The 18,324-nt window shown below is 41.1% G+C and overlaps 1 protein-coding gene across 1 annotated transcript in view; it reads right to left on the bottom strand.

Moving 5' to 3' along the window:
• The window catches only part of LOC149473569 (uncharacterized), a 215,855-nt gene that overhangs the window by 53,139 nt on the left and 144,392 nt on the right, over positions 1-18,324 (bottom strand). Inside the window, exon 3 of the mRNA XM_089676260.1 lies at positions 8,457-8,562. Coding sequence (XP_089532386.1) covers positions 8,457-8,562 — 106 coding nt within the window. The remainder of the gene's footprint in view (positions 1-8,456; positions 8,563-18,324) is intronic.

Here is an 18,324-nt window from a genome sequence, read left to right on the forward strand (position 1 = left end):
AAATTTGTATATGTAAATATTTTTACATATACAAAGGGAAACTCTTGTAAGGGGAACACTGTGGACCGTGATGTAAAGGGGAATTCTGATGTAAGGTGATCTCTGGTCACCAAAAACCCCCTTACATCACAGCCAGCAGTGTTCCCCTTTACATCAGGGTCTGCAGAAGTCACCTGGCAATGTGGGGCGCTAATGTGAAAGGGGGGGGGAGAGAGAGAGAGTGAGAAAGAGATTGTACAATTCTCCCACCAGCAGAAATGAATTGGAGGAAATGTCCCTGGCTGTGCATGTCTTAACTCTTTTTCCATTGATTTTAATGAAAAAGAATAGGACCAAAGTGTGAAGCCAAAACCTGTGTGCCACATAATCTGCTATAGTGGTAAGGGTTACAGCACATGCTGTTGCGGTTGGCTCCTCCAGCTCCTTGACATCCACTCAGGGCTTTCAGTTGCCTGGAATGCTGCAGCTCTGGCCAGCAGAAAAGTCTACATAGCAGCAGGTGAGGAGGGGACCTGCTCCGGGTTGCTCCCTGGACTCCACCTCCAGCAGGGCACACAGAGTTTGTTCCTTCAGATATTTCAGCACACCCGACACATCAGACTGCAGTTCAGGGCACCTGCCTGGTGGCTTGAACAGACAGCAGCAAGACACTCCCCCATCGCCGCCGACCGACTCCTCCACAGGTGCTGAACCAGCCTGTTGGGTTTGGACTTGAACATGTGGTGCCCCCAGGATGGGCCTGGGTCAGAGAGAGAAAGATCCTGCTCATACAGACAGGTGCCCCTCTAGGAAGGACACCTGTAGGCACATGACTACAGTGCCTAAAGGGAAATCTGGCCCTATATATACTGTAGATGATCCATAGATGTGTCATGTATTTATAGGCTATAGATTATATGTAGGCTACCTTCGAGTGATTGGACACTGACAACAAAAATTTGCTAGGGCCGTGCATGTGAAGGCTGACTGTGCTTACTAAAGACTGGAAGTCACATATAGCAACATATGAGCAACATTATGAATGCAGGAGTGTCAGCAAATCAGTTCCTGCAGGCATTCCCATATGGAAGAAAATATATAAAATATATTTTAAAAATATTCTTCTCAAATATATTGACATATATTTGAAATGCCACAATTGTGGCCATATTCAATATATTTCAATATATATATATATATATATATATATATATATATATATACTGTATCTTAAAATGCCTTTTTATTAAAAAAATATTTTTAAAAATACATTTCAAATGTAATGCAATTACAAGTATATGTAAAAGTATATGTTAAAATGAATTTTTTATATGTTAAAAAAAATCTGAAGAATATATTTTAAATAAAATATATTTATTTTTTGTCACACCAAAAGCAAAACATACTAAGGGGAAATGAACACTGGTTTGAAGCATTAACTCTTGGTCCTGTTTTACTGAATAGCAATGCAAACAAAATTACTTGGATCAGCTTTCAACAAAAAGACGCTGATTGGGTTCTAGGGCTAAAATGCCTGAAATGATTCCACCTGGGCATCCTTTAGCTCAGAAGAGGACCAGAACTGGATCACAGAGTAGTGTGCCTGCAGGGGCAGCACTGGGGAGAAGGTAAATACTTCAGTGAAAGCTGCCTTTAATTTATTTTTACAATTTTACTATGTTGTGCAACAGATTAAAAAAATAAATAAAACTGAAGCAATTGTCAAAATAAAAAATGACATGCATATTTGATGGAGTGTATGACTAGCATTAGAGTAAACTATGACCTCCCATTAAAAACTCTATAATTAATACACAGGCGTACCTCGGTTTACGAATGCCTTGGTTAACGTAATCTTCAGTTTACGAATGAAAATCCATTGAAAATAATGCCTCGGTTTACAAATTTGTCTCGCAGTACGAATGGATTAATTGGTTTTCAATGCATTTAGAAATTTTTCTTTAACCTCTTGCCGACCGCGCATAGCCGAATGACGGCTTCACCGCGGCCGGCCAGTTCTGAGTGGACGTCATATGACGTCCTCCCAGAACGCGCTCTCCTGCGCGTCCCAGGGGGCGCGCACCCGGCGATCTCCGTGATCACTGTGTCCTACGGACACAGCTGATCACGTGATGTGGTGAAAGGCCGATACCACCGGCCTTTTACCACGTGATCAGCGGTGTCCAATGACACGCTGATCACAGGGAAATGCAAGTGCCGGTTCTCGGCTGCACTTTCCTCACGCTGTCAGATCGTGAGGAAAGTACTGCCGAGAACCGGCAGTTGTCAGAGCGGGGATCGGCACCGATCATCAGGGCACTGATGATCAGTGCCCTGATGATCGGTGCCCAGCAGTGACACCCGCAAGTTCCGCCCAGCAGTGCGCCCACTAGCCCCGCCCACCCGTTCCCAGCAGTGCCCCCACCTGTGCCCAGCAGTGCCCCCACCTGTGCCCAGCAGTGCACCCACCTGTGCCACTCTGCAGTGCCACCTACCTGTGCCCAGAAGTGCCACCTACATGTGCCCAGCAGTGCCACCCACCTGTGCCCACCCACCTGTGCCCACCAGTGCCACCCACCTGTGCCCACCAGTGCCACCCACCTGTGCCCACCCACCAGTGCTGCCCACCAGTGCCACCCACCAGTGCAGCCCAGCAGTGCTGCCAGTCAGTGCCACCAGTCAGTGCCCAGGGGTTGTGCCAGTCAGTGCCGCCAGTCAGTGCCCAGAAGTGATGCCAGTCAGTGCCGTCTATCAGTGCCCATCATCAGTGTCACCTATCAGTGCTGCATATCAGTACCGCCTATCCGTGACCCCTAATTAGTGCTGTCTATCAGTGCCGCCTATCCGTGCCACCTCATTAGTACTGCCTATCAGTGCCCTTTAGTGCTGCCTATCAGTGCCCATCAGTGCCGCCTATCAGTGCCCATCAGTGCCGCCTCATCAACGCAAATCAGTGAAGGAGAAAAAATACCTGTTTGAAAAATTTTATAAAAGAAACAAATTAACTTTTTTTTTTTTTTCAAATTTTTTGCACTTTTTTTAATTTATAGCGCAAAAAGTAAAGCGCCCAGTGGCGATTAAATACCACCAAAAGAAAGCTCTATTTGTGAGAAAAAAATGATCAAAATTTCATATGGGTACAATGTTGCATGACCGCGCAATTGTCAATCAAAGTGCGGCAGCGCTGAAAGCTGAAAATTGGCCTGGTAAGGAAGGGGGTATAAGTGCCTGGTAGGCAAGTGGTTAATCATGTTCCTATACAGTACTCTGCCTTTAAAGTGCACTTTATAAAGAGTTTTGAACAGATAAGATGTTTTTTTTTTACTTTTTTCTGACCTCTGGAATGGATTAATTGGTTTTTCAATGCATTTACAAATTTTTTTTTAATCATGTCCCTTTATGCCTTTAAAGTGCACTTCGTAAAGAGTTTTGAACAGATAAAACTTTTTTTGACTTTTTTTCTGACCTCTGGAACGGATTAATTGGTTTTCAATGCGTTTCCAAATTAATTTTTAATCATGTCCCTGTACAGTATTTATGCCTTTAAAGTGCACTTTATGAAGAGTTTTGAACAGATAAAAGACTTATTGTTTACTTTTTTCTGACATCTGAAGTGGATTAATTGGTTTTCAATGCATTCCTAGGGGAAACTGCGTTTCCTGCCGATCGAATTAAATTCGTAAACGGAGGTACGCCTGTATACATAAAGTACCAGGATATCATGTAACTTAAAGTGCTACAACACTATTTGTGATATGACAAACTGAGCGTACATGCTCATACACTATGCAAGAAACTGAAAATATATTGTCATACAACATGCAACATATAATGGTTAAAATGCAATAGTGCCACCAATTAACTCATGAACCAATAATTCACAAATGTCTAATCAAAATGTGCAACAGAAAAACTCCAATATAGTGTCCATTTAAAATAAAGTGCCAACTCTTCACTGCCTCTGTTAACTGAATGCACATGATCATGAGTGCCCCTTTAAAATGCTCAATTGCTGGTTTATATTGACCTCTTAAAATAAGAATGTCTGTGTGCGCTTGTGATAAAATCAGGTCTTAGGTGTCCGTTTATGACACAGAGAATAGCTGCGATTCAACAGATCTCAGCTATTCTCTGGTCATTCACAGTTTATGACACTCAGGAGATCATGTCAGCCCTTCTCTGGAGATCTGTGTTCTCCCTCCAGATTCTCCAGCCCAGAGCTGGAGAATCAGAGGGACCGAAAACTAAGCAGAGATAATTTACCTCTGTTTAGTAAACTGATCTTTTACTATAATCTTGAGAGATTATAGAAAAATGAGCCGTGTTCCAGAGTTTGTAGACCGTTCTCCAGCGTTTGTAGACCGTTCTCCTTTCGTTTGGAGAACTGCTTCATAAACTGCATTCACAGGAGAACTGTGTTCTCCGAGAATGCCGGAGAATTGAGCAGCGATCTATTACTGCTGGTCCATAAACGGACACCTTATTCCACATTGGAAAAGGTCAGCTCAATTATGTTTACCACACCATCTTCTCCAAATAGATCACCAGAGCACTATCGGAATGAGCATCTGCAACCTCAAACCATATTCATCATATTCATACATATTCAAGCATGGGAGACTTCACTGTTTACCACTTTATTTAAAATAGCTCACACATAAAATCAAAAAATGCATTCACATATGAAGATGCCACTCCAGCACCCATGATAACTAGCCTGCTAAATGATATAGGAAGACACAGCTGCTCCACTATACTTTGAAGCCAGTGTGTGTTCCACCGAGCAGAAATGATGTAAAAAATGAGAAATCCTGCCCCTACATGTTTTGTCTTCAGAAAGCCTGATGTGAAGAAACGCATATGTGTGGGACATCCATTTTGTGACATAATTTCCACTTGGTGGAATGCACACGTATTATACTTTTTTAAATTTGTACAATTTTGTTCCAATTCCTGTTCCTGTTATGATATAAAGTACTTATGGATGCCTAAACTTATTAAAAAAACAATCTAAAAACTACACTGCCTGCTAGACTACAGGACATAAGAGGCGGTCTTATGTGGATTTGGTTTTAGATAAACTTTAAGCATCTGACAAACTTATTACAGCCTTACTCCAAGTAACACGTTTTAAGCAGGTACACCAACAACTTTTTTCTTTTGGAAAATAAACAATTAACTTCTTGCCAACCGCAGATAGCCTAATGACAGCTACACTGCGGCCGGCTAGTTCTGGGAGAGCGTCATATGACGTCCTCCCAGAACGCGCTCTCCTGCGTGCCCCCGGCAACGCGCACCCGGCGATCTCCATGATCGCTGTGTCCTACAGACACAGCTGATCATGTGATGTGGAAAAAGGCCAATCACAGTGGCCTTTTACCACATGATCAGCCATGTCCAATGACATGCTGATCACCGGTAAATGCAATTGCCAGTTCTCGGCTGCACTTTCCTGACGCTGTCAGAGCGCGAGGAAAGTACTGCCAAGAACCGGCATTTGTCAGAGTAGGGATCGGCACCGATCATCAGTGCCTTGATGATCAGTGTCCTGATGATTGGTGCCCAGCAGTGCCACCCACCAGTTCCGCCCACCTGTGCCCAGCAGTGCCGCCCACCAGTGCCCAGTGGTGCCACCCACCAGTGCCCAGCAGTGCCACCCAGCAGTGCACCCACCTGTGCCCAGCAGTGCCACCTACCTGTGCCCAGAAGTGCCACCTACCTGTGCCCAGCAGTGCCACCCACTTCTGCCCACCCACCTGTGCTCACCAGTGCCACCCACCTGTGCCCACCAGAGCCACCCACCAGTGCCCATCAATGCAGTGCTGCCAGTCAGTGCCTAGTGGTTGCGCCAGTCAGTGCCCATCAGTTGCACCAGTCAATACCTAGCAGTGCCGCCAGTCAGTGCCCAGCAGTGATGCCAGTCTGTGCCACCTCTCGGTGCTGTCTATCAGTACCCATCATCAGTGCCGCCTATCAGTGCCTCCTATCAGTGCTGCCTATCAGTGCCGCCTATCCGTGACACCTCATTAGTGCTGCCTATCAGTGCCGCCTATCCGTGCCACCTCATTAGTGCTGCATATCAGTGCCCATCAGTGCTGCCCTATCAACGCACATCAGTGAAGGAGAAAAATTACCTGTTTGAAAAATTTTATAAAAAATTTTGTTATTATCTGGAAATGGCAAAATCAGAAATGACACACTAAAGATGATTAATATTAGGAATGAAGTTTGGGTTTGCCGCCACCATTGGTTTGAGGCGAATCTTGTGGGTTCAAGATTTGTTATCCTGGCAGATTCATCTATAAGAATTTTTTTTAACCATTCTGCACTGCTAGGCCTTTGAACTATGGCCAGCAGGCTTCAAGGGGTCATTAAGTGTTCTTTTGGATAAGACAGTCTCTTCACTATAAAATGGAGGACACAAAGAAGCCATAGTGTCAGTAAATTCAAAGCTGTTGTAGGGTAAGAAAAAGTGCACAGAAAGCGCTTAGGGTCAGTTTGGAAACTGTAATTTATTTCTGAGTTCTTTGGGAAATCAATCCCATTTCTGTTTTTTTTTTTGTTCTACTATAAGTGTTTTTTTCTGTCTATTATTTTGTGGTTGATTTGAGGTCAGTGGTCACTTTTAGCTAGTGTAAAAAAACTTCTTTTGCTGCAAGATTCCCTTTAAAAAAATAGGCTTTTGTTTCAGTAGTAGTACTTTTGGGGCTTCATTTAGTTTGGGGTTATATTGATTTGATTTTATGTAGATAGTGCCTTTATTTTAGGTTAAACTGCTTTTTATTCGCTGCAAGTCTTCCATTTAAAAAAGCAGGCTTTTGCTTGAGGGGTGGTAATTTGAGGCTTTAATTTCTTTTGAGGATTTCTTGATTTTTATTTTATGGGGACATGGTGATTTTTAAGTTTGGGGTGCACAGTTTGTGACATTTATCTGTTATTCACCATGTGTTCCTGGAGCATCCTTTTGTTCACACCATGCAGCTGCTGTGTTTGATCCAACATGCCCTCTATCCATATAGGTTAAATAAAGGTTAGGCATACACAAGTTAGGCCTATTATTGCTGCTGAAAACTGTTCTACGGCTGCCCAATTTTACAGTGCTGTATCCTCTACAATCCCTGTAGTTATATCCCAGCCTGTGCTCTTTAACTCTTAATAATTTTTGGTTTAGCCTGCTGTGGTCTCTTAATTCATGTAGTAAAACATTTCCTGCTATTGGAGAACTTTACACTGCTGTATCATTTGTGAAGTTTGAGATCTTGATAGAAATTGGGCAGTAGCAGGACAGTTTTGCAGCAGTGGGAACAAGGGCCTCCACAGCAAACTATTGTATCTATCCGCCAACCAAACCTGGCCTATTAGCATTTTTGAAAAATAATGTGTTGTTGCTAAAGCTACCTGAGCTGAGACTGTCCAGGAAAAATGCACAGTTTTATAACACCAGGTACAGTTTTAGGGTGTCCACAAGCATGTTATTTGAAGGCTTTTGCATTTTCATTGTTGCCCTCAAGCTGCATGAAATGAATCCCTCCCCACTGTATTGTATTTATTTTCATTTTTTTCGTGCTTGGTACATGTCCCCCATAACAATGCTCAGATTTCTATGTGTGTATTCTCCTATTAGCCCCCAAACCAACAAGAATGTAACAAGACCTCCCCCCCATATCCATGGACTTCAATGAGATACAGTGAAGGAAAAAAGTATTTGATCCCCTGCTGATTTTGAATCTTTGCCCACTCACAAAGAAATGATCAGCCTAAAAATTGAATGGTAGGTGTATTGTAACACTGAGAGACAGAATAGCAACAAAAAATAAAAAAATGCATGTCTAACAAATTTTGCACTGATTTGCATGTTCATGAGGGAAATACGTATTTGATCCCCTATCATTCAGCAGGAGTTCTAACTACCAGGTGTCTTTCATACAGGTAATAAGCTGAGATTAGAAGCAGTCTCTTAAAGGGAGTGCTGCTCATCTCATTTTGTTACCTGTATAAAAGACACCTGTCCACAGGAGCAATCAAACAATCAGATTCCAAACTCTGCACCATGGCAAAGACCAAAGAGCTGTCCAAGAATGTCAGGGACAATATTGTAGACCTACACAAGGCTGGGCTGGGCTACCAAACTGTCGCCAAGCAGCTTGGTGAGGAGGTGACAACAGTTGGTGCAATCATTTGCAAATGGAAGAAACACAAAACAACTGATCATTAGACTGATCATTTCTTTGTGAGTAGGCAAACATTCAAAATCAACAGGGGAACAAATACTTATTTCCTTCACTGTACTTCTATAAGCTTTGCAAAATGTCAAACAAGATTTGCTGAAAGCTTGGTGAATCAAACCTGGGCAGATTCACCCATGACTAATTGATATAGATTATTTCATTTTTTGGAGGTCTGTGGTCCACCATTATCTGCAAGCAAGCTACCTGGAATGTACAGATGCAAGTCAGAAGATATCAGCATGTGCTTACCTCTGAGTTTGCTTTCTTCAGGGGCATTTGCCAGCCATGACACAGCACTGCAATATGCCTGAAATGTTATCATCTCATCTCCATCTATCGGAATTTGCTGCAGCAGCTGAAAAAAAGAGCATTTTTGTCAGACATTCTGTATTTCTATTTAGTTTCTCTAAATATGACTATTTATTTAGCCAATTTCATAAATAAAACATTTCCATTCCTGGCATTCCAGGCACACTGCCCTGTCAGATTAATGTATGATGTCTTGAATACATCTTGGTAAAATAAATAAAAATCTAAATGGATTGCTGTCTTTACTTTACTTACAGCTCTGTAGATGTTTGAAAGTATAAGAAGCTTTTAAAAGAAAGAAAAACTGTCCTATTTTATCACACACTATGCATGCAATCAACACCTTTTTACTGAGCTTCAACTACATTGTATGCATGCTTAACCGCTTCCTGATCAGAACTACTGCTATTGGGCGGTAAGGCTGCGTAAAATCACATATATATATATGATTTTTTACTTCTGGGGAGGAGACGCGTTCGCAACCTACCTGCACCGCTATTGGCAGTTACAGCTGTTGATCACCGGATCCCAGCCGGTGATTCCCCACCAGTACCCGGCGATTGCCGAGTATCACTGACGGGAGAGAGGTCTGTATGTAAACAATACAGATATCTCCCCTACCAGCTCCAGCATGCTGCTTTGTATTGTTCTGCATAGCAGAGCAATACAAAGCACCATGCTTACACAGAAAAAAAACAGCACACAGTAAAACAGCACACAGCACACAGTTAAGTATTTGATCGCCCCAGATGTTAACCCCTTCCTGCCCAGTAGTGAGAGTAGAGTTCAAGTGTGTCTTTTGGTGAGGAGGATGTAGGGGCAATAGTTTGTAAAAGAAGGGGGTGCAGGTGCACTAGGTGGTGGGAGAAAGAGGGATTGTAGATATGGTGGGTGGTAAGAGAAGGAGATTGCAGGTGTGATGGTTACCAAAATAAGAGGGGAGTGGCTGCTGAGAGAGGTGGAAATTGTGATGTCGCTGTCCCACCACTTCGTTTTATCCAATAAGAGAACACATATTGCATTCATTGAGAAAAATGCACTCAGTTCCCTGAATGAGTTCTGGGATGCTGCTTAAGTTACGGCTTTGTTTTATATGTGAATTGATAACTACATGAGTTAGAATTATGGCAGTCATTTACAGACTTAAAGTGTTACTAAACCCGGGACCCAGCATTCACTCTATCTGGTCTCCCACAGTGCACACAACATGGAAGTGCAATTATTTTAGTAAATATAAACTGCAAAATATCTTTTCTCATCAGCAGTTAGAGCAGTCTTGTGACTTCTATCAGTGTCCAGCCCAGCACTAGTTAAAACTTGTGGGAAGAGTTTTCTTTGTGCTCTAGTAGGATGGAAATCCTATGACCTGTCTGGACAGTGCTGATTGGCCCTGTGCTGATCACATGCATTAAACCTCTCTAGAAATACACACCAAATTGAGCATGTGCATGCCTACGGTTCAATCTGGAGATAAGAGGTTGTCGCTTGAAAAAGGGGAGGAACAGAAAAGGCTACGTACAGTTTATACAGCACGCCTAGCGAGATGACCTATTAGTGTAAGAAGTAGTTTGTTTGGGCCAACTTGGCACAAAAAAACTAGTTAAAGTGATACTAAACCCAGGACCCTGCATTCACTATATCTGGTATCCCACAGTACACAGAACATGGAAATGTAATTATTTTAGTAAATATAAACTGCTAAATACATTTTCCCATCAGCAGTTAGAGTAGTCTTGTGACTTCTACAGAGCACTGGTTAAAGCTTGTAGGAGGAGTTTTCTTTCTGCTCTAGGAGGATGCAGAACCCCTGACATCTGTCTGGAGAGTGCTGATTTAGCCCTGTGCTGATCACATGCACCCTCCCAAAGAAAAAATAAAACTTCTCTAGCAATACACTCTAAACTGAGCATGCACATGTGGCTACGGGTTCCGTCTGTCTTATCAGGCAATAAGACTTGGACATTTGCACAAGAGGAGGAGCAGAGAAGACAGGATCAAACAGCCTTTTTACACAATGCAGAGGATTAACCCCTCAGGTTCTACAGTTAGTATAACAAGCATGCTTTACTGCATATACAGACTGATTTTACTGTTGTGAGTTTAGTAACACTTTAATAAAAAGATTGTTATTGGTGTCCCTTTGAAGTGAATGTTCTGGAACTGGGCAATTATTTTCTCATAAAACAGTAACTGTTTTACTATTGTTTGAATAAAACAGGTTTTCCTATGGGGTGGAGTTCCAGAGGTCTTTATTGATTTATTCATTTTATAATTATTGGATAATATGTACACATTCAGCTGTAGAAGTCCAAAAGCATGTTGTTTTACAAAAATCCTCCTATGCTATTCCCTGTCCCATAAATAGTACATACTAGTGTCCCCCATTTTAAAATGCTGCTCCTGCTTTCTTTTCATATGCAGCCATGGAGAAGGGGGAGAGGTCTCTCTACAGAAACTGCCACAACTCAGTCCTCTGTCCTGCTGTCCTCCTTCTGCAGTTGCAGCAGCTGAGCTGTTTATAGAATCTGGAGTTGTTTAGGGGGAGTTTTATAAAAAAGTGAACATGCAATTTACGCATAAATAATAATAAACGAGCGCTGGGTAAAAAAGAAAGAGAAAACCTGCTGGCATAAAATATGAAACCTTTAAAACCTTCTCATAAAATCATAATATATATATATATATATATATATATATATATGTATGTATATATATACATATATGCAGTGTTGAAGAAAATGATGATCAATAAATATATATCAGCTCATAACTATTATCATAAACAATAAAAGGTATAAAAGTGCACTCCAAGGGGCTGAAAACAGTGATGTGAAACAACGTCCCAACTTGACGTCATAAAGTGCATACAGTATAGGGATATAGAATAATTCCAAATTCAAATAGCAATATAAAGGTGAAATTCTGTGACTGCAGTGGCTGTAAATTGAGTGTAGATTGCACTAACCGGAGAGCTCAATCTAATGCGCATTTGAGAAAATCAAAACCAACTCCTGGTCATCTGGATCTGGGAAAATGGAACAGTGGGGGTCATCTGGCAAGCGTCAGCAAGGCAGGTAACACACCGTATGGATATCCAGGCTCCAGAGACACAATCTCCAAACAGCAGGGGGAACCATTCGTGTAGGTACATGCAGAGTCACAAGGATTCACCTTAGGGGGGGGGCTCGTAACAAACAAGCCAGAGAAAAGAATCTCCAATAGTGTAGTACTTTATTATAACATAAGGATAGTATAACAGGAGATTTTACACTCACATCTGGTATTGACAGGAACCAAAATGGCCACCGGCTGTCCACGTGGGTCGTGTGGAGTGACGTCACCTGGTATGGCACCTCCCTAACGTGTTTCGTGCCCGTGTACGTTATCAAAGGGAGCTTGTTTGTTACGAGCCCCCCCCTAAGGTGAATCCTTGTGACTCTGCATGTACCTACACGAATGGTTCCCCCTGCTGTTTGGAGACTGTGTCTCTGGAGCCTGGATATCCATATGATGTGTTACCTGCCTTGCTGATGCTTGCCAGATGACCCCCAGTGTTCCATTTTCCCAGATCCAGATGACCAGGAGTTGGTTTTGATTTACTCAAATGCGCATTAGATTGCGCTCTCTGGTTAGTGCAATCTACACTCCTTTTACAGCCACTGCAGTCATGGAATTTCACCTTTATATTGCTATTTGAACTTGGAATTATTCTATATCCCTATACTGTATGCACTGTATGACGTCAAGTTGGGACGTTGTTTCACATCACTGTTTTTAGCCCCTTGGAGTGCACTTTTATACCTTTTATTGTTTATGATAATAGTTATCAGCTGATATATATTTATTGATCATCATTTTCTTATATATATATATTATGCAATTGAAGCAGTATAACACATTGTATGTTACTAGGAAGAGGAGAAAGGACACCGCTCTAACCACCTGTATAATCCTATGTATGGGGGATAGCCTCAGCCGTCACACCTGCTACGTCCACTGATGCGTTTCACCCCGCCCACCGGGGGCTTGATCACAGAGGAGTCACTCTTGATCAAGCCCCAGAGGGCTGGGCGAAACGCATCAGTGGGCGTGGCCGGCATGATGGCTGAGGCCATCCCCCATACATAGGATTACAGGGGTGGTTAGAACAGTGTTCTTTCTCCTCTTCCTATCGCAAGATACTGGACTTTGATGCGGGCGCCTTTCCCCTGCATATGCATGTGAGATGAATTTTGATAACGCATCTGAGCGGCGCCAAGACACTTTACACACTGTATGCTACTATTACTGTATCTGTTTTGTGTAAAGACAGCTCATTCACTTGAATGGGCTGCCTAATGTACCAGAATTTACAAAAAAAAAAAAGGTGCATATAAAAAAATGCAGTTCACCATAATACATTGCCAGATGCAAGAGCATTAGGAGGGTGCATTGGGGAGCTGAGTGGGATTTTTTACCTGCCAAAGGACTTGTATTTTTGTCCATTAATTTCTGACATTTACACAGTACCCTTACATAGCACAACCAGGTAAATGCCACCACTGACAGGAATGTAGAGGTGTCCAGACAGTGAAAGAGCAGCAAGAGGCTGATGAGACCATACTTATGTTCACTTAGCTCTCTCCTCCTTTATTGGCATGCAGCTTACCTGATTGGCTGGTAGTTCCGCCCCTCCCTCTCCCAGTCTTGGTGCTGATGAAGGGGAAGGGGATTGCAAGAGGCTGATACTCAGCCAAATTCAGGTACTCACACTAAACAAACCCCTTTTACTGAATACAGTGCCTTATTCATTTGTGTCTTTTATATCTGCCCAGAGTTCAGATTTAATGCCATATTAAACCCCAAACCAAATTGTGATATATTGTAGCTTACCAATCATTAGATGTAGTTTTCTTTTTTAAGCCTCTTTTCCCTCTGTTTTTACCTGGTGATCTGCCAGTAACACACCTCCCGTATTAGCGTGGCAACACTCTGGATGAAGGAGCACAGGGACACCTTTGGACAGCAGCATTGTCAGTCTGGAGGGAGGGGAGTGTTACATTTACCAGCAGATTGAGATACACTAACAAACTGAAGCCAACTCCTGCTCGCATACTTTAAGCAGGCGAAGCAAATGGTTTTTTTCTTTTTGAGATAAAGGTTTTACATAAATAAAAGCTGATCGTTGTAAGCTCCCCTGCCAGTGTTAAATGGTTTGTCTGATCCCTGTAATCACAAAAGAGCTTGCTTTTTTGAAAAACAACAGACTTAGGCTGGCCATACACTATACAAGTTTTATACAATTTTCTGTCCAATTTCTGCCCAATATCCTTTAGATTTACCTTCAACTATGTAATACAAGGGCCTGCCTAATTGGATACAATTGAAAGTGTTGTTTAGGTTTGACCTCATATTATATGATTTATGGTAAATCTAAAGAAAAATTCTCAAGAAAATTGTATAATGTATGGCTAGCCTTAGGCTGGCCATACATTATACCATTTTCTTGAGTTTTTTTTTGAGTCAAACCTAAACAACACTTTCAATTGTATCCAATTATTCAGGCCCTTGCACTACATAGTTGAAGGTAAATCTAAAGGAAATGGGAGAAATTGGACTGAAAATTGTAAGAAAATTGTATAGCGTATGGCCAGTCTAATTAGATACAATTGAAAGTGTTGTTTAGGTTTCACCTCATATTAAATGGTTTTTGGTAAATCTAAAGCAAAAATCTCAGGAAAATGATATAATGCATGGCCAGCCATTGGGCAGAAATTGGGCAGAAAACTAAGAAAATTGAATAGTATATGGCCAGCCTTAGGCTGGCCATACATTATACAATTTTCAGTCCAATTTCTGTCCAATTTCCTTTAGATTTACCTTCAACTATGTAGTGCAAGAGCCTGCCTAATTGGATACAATTGAAAGTTTTGTTAGGGTTGACCTCATATTATATGATTTTTGGTAAATCTAAACCAAAAATCTTGAGAAAATTGTATAATGTATGGCCAGCCTTAGGCTGGCCATTCACTATACAATTTTCAGTCCAATTTCTGTCCAATTTCCTTTAGATTTACCTTCAACTATGTAGTGCAAGGGCCTGCCTAATTGGATACAGTTGAAAGTGTTGTTAGGGTTGACCTCATATTATATGATTTTTGGTAAATCTAAACCACAAATCTCAAGAAAATTGAATAATGTATGGCCAGCCTTAAATTTTCTTACAATTTTCTGTCCAATTTCTTCCATTTTCTTTAGATTTACCGTCAACTATGTAGTGCAAAGGCCTGCCTAATTGGATACAATTGAAAGTGTTGTTTAGGTTTAAATCAAGAAAATCTCAAGAAAATGGTATAATGTATGGCCAGCCTAAGGCTGACCATACATTATAAATAAATATAGATGGCGCCACAGAAAGGATATTAGTCTCCCTAAACCAATCACAGAAAAATAAAAATATAAATTCTGTGTTCTACCAGCTGCAAAATCCGCCCTATAACCATAAGGTGTACAAACAATAAAACAAACAATTTGCGCTAGTAAATTAAATCACCAAAATATATAAGAAAAGAAAAAATGTAAAAAAAATTTGAAAAAAATGTCCCATAAATCATATAAAGTCCCATAAAGTAACTTTAGGAAAAAAAGTATTTCAAACAAAATCCACCGAAAAAACTGTGTCAATTCACCACCAAATAAACGAAATACACTCAACAGAGCCATATGCTGATAATGTTATAAATCAGCATAAAGTGCTTTTTGCTCTGGGAGCGATGGTCAGCAGACTGATGAGACAATACTTGGCTTTAAGCTCGATATCCAGGGTGCAATACTCTGCAATAGCCAATACTTGGCTTGAAAATCGATATCCAGGGAGCAATACTCTGCAGTAGGATGTGTCACTAGATAGATGCACTTCTTATAGACACCATCATCTCCATAGGGTATTAGACCAGCCACTCAGGAAAAGAACAAAAGCTCATGGTGCAGTACCTTTTAAAATCATCTCTTTTAATACACATACATTGCACTTACAAGAAATGGTGTCCCAGCCCACACCAGCATCAACAGCATATCAGGTAAAACAAAAACGAACCCAGCCGCCTTGCACATGCGCCATACGGACCACTGGGAACGTAATGACGTCACATCAATCAAGCCCCGCCCTGATTTATAACATTATCAGCATATAGCTCCGGTGAGTTTATTTAGTTTATTTGGTGGTGGATTGACACCGTTTTTTTGGTGAATTTTGTTTGAAAAACTTTTTTCCCTAAAGTTACTTTATGGGACTTTATATGATTTATGGGACTTTTTTTACGCATTTCTTTACATTTTTTCTTTTCTTATATATTTTGGTGATTTCATTTACTAGCACAAATTGTTTGTTTTATTGACCATACATTATACAATTTTCTTGAAAATTTGTCTTTAGATTTACCATAAATCATATAATATGAGGTCAACCCTAAACAACACTTTCAATTGTATCCAACTAGGCAGGCCCTTGCACTACATAGTTGAAGGTAAATCTAAAGGAAATTGGGCAGAAATTGTATAGAAAATTGTATAGTGTATGGCCAGTCTAAGGCCCCTTTCACAAGAAAGGTCTGATAAGGTCCACCTGTCAGTTTTTCAGGTGGACCTGATTATACCCTCTATTCATCCCTATGGACCAGAATGTGCAAATAGACTTGTGCCCATTTACACCTACTTATCTCCAATCCTATCCATTCCGCTCTGTTCTGATCAGCAGGGGATAAGTGCACAGATCATCTGCTGGTCATAATGGAGTCCACCCCATGTGAAAGGGGCCTTACTAGCAGGATCACCAAATGAAAATAGAAGAGAGAAAGCCTAAATAAGAAAATGAATGCAACCATTGCATCTAAGAATTGGTAATCTGCATTAAAATAAATGTTTGCATTTGGGTTTATTACCACTTTAACTGATAAATCTTGCTATTCATTCGGTAAAATAATAATTAGCATAGCTTCACATATTCTTTGTAGATTTACGCCTTGTTGTTTGTGTAGCCTCAGACTTCAGAGCTCCTAGCAGCCAAATTAGAACAGGGACTGTCTCTTTCGTGAACTGTAACATCTACAAAAATATGGCTGACAGTAAATAAAGGAAGAATTAATTAGCAAAGGAATCCTATAAAGCTTCCATAAACAAGTCGAAGTTAGCTAGGAAACGCATTTCCAGATGATGGGATATATCTTCAAGGCCATATAATATGAGAAAGGAATTTCTTACTACTGGATTATGTTGCTGTCAATGCTGCAATTAGCAGATGCTTTGTTCTTGTAACTGTCTATAGACACCTCTTTTTCTTCATTTGTTTAGTGACGCTGAAGCCACAGATCTCTCTGCTATTGAAGAAGTCATGCTCTTGTTGCTGAGGGAAATGTACTGATTAAATCTGACTTCATTAATCTAGACACATATAACATTTATTTGTCCTTGGAGAATTGTTTTGCCAGGAGGTGAAAAATTATTGCTTTTTTGCTCAGTTCACAGCTACCCAGGATTAATAAAATGGGATTTTACACTTGGCAATGAGTGGTTGCAGGGCATATGTCTGCTGTTGAAGGATAAATGCTGTGATATAACAAGTGCACTTATTGCTCTTCTGTTTCAGAAAGTTACAAAATATGAATTAAAACACATCCTTAATAATACAAAAAATGTTGGACTTCTGTCATGTCAATGGGGGAATTACAAAATATTTAATCCTTCTCCTGTTCTGAAACTGCCACCATAGAGTGCAACTCCAGGAACTCTGGCCTCTCCCTCTGTCCTCCAACAGTGCAAACACCTGCCTTGAACCCCCTCTATTGACCAGCCAATATACTTGTTGCTCCCCTTCTCTCAATTCTTCAGCTCTTACACCACCCCCATTCTCTCACCACCTTCCACCTCTGCAATCCTCCACTTTTAGCACAATCTGCTCAATCCACTTGGCATGAACCCATTTTAGCTCATTGCTAATTGCACCTGCAACCCTTCCCCTGTCTTTCAGTTCCCAAATATCTGCAACCTCTTCTTTCACACAGCACTCAATGTATCTGCATCCTCACTTTTTTCTATACCTATACCTGCAACCCCCCATTCTCTCAGCACCAACCACACCTACAGCCCCTTCACTCAATACCCATTGTACCTTCATTCCCCTTTATTTCACCACCCATTGTGCCTGCAGCCCTTCTTCTTTAAGCTGAGCTTCATGATCACCATGAGTATGAACGGAACCTACATCAAGTAGATAAAATTTAATAAAATATTTCCTTAGCAATCCCATAGGCATACAGTATATTATAAACACTCCTATTATAATGATATATGCACTTGAATGGTAAAACACAGTAACCATTGTAACAGTCACAAAAGTATCTGGTAGTGCTGCACATAAATAAATGTATCAAACTCACTCACGTTCTGATGTACATTTCTTGATCACTTACTATGATGAGTATACTATGGTATTATTAATCTTCATTGCGCAGCCAAGTAGAATTCACAAAAGCTATTGCAGGGTAGGAATCCATGAGCTAAAGAGCAACCTGACAGAGCTCCAGCCTCTGGTGTTCTAACAGGTGTAACATAAGGATGAGAGATGAAATTTAACAATGCAGAGCTGCTCTCTGTGTTCCCCAGCTTCACTTTCAACTAGTTTCTTATGAGCTGTCAGTCTTTTTCAAACCCACCTCTATCTGCTGCACCCACAAGTCCATCATTTAGTGGTAATACTACGACAGCTAAATGACAGTTTCCTGCCTGCTGGCTTGTTTCACATTGTAAATGAGCTAGTAAGGATCCTGGGATT

This window comes from Staurois parvus, unplaced genomic scaffold (assembly GCF_062004578.1).
Source record: "Staurois parvus isolate SC_StPar_1 unplaced genomic scaffold, SC_StPar_1.0 ptg000013l, whole genome shotgun sequence".
Classification (NCBI taxonomy): Eukaryota; Metazoa; Chordata; class Amphibia; order Anura; family Ranidae; genus Staurois; species Staurois parvus.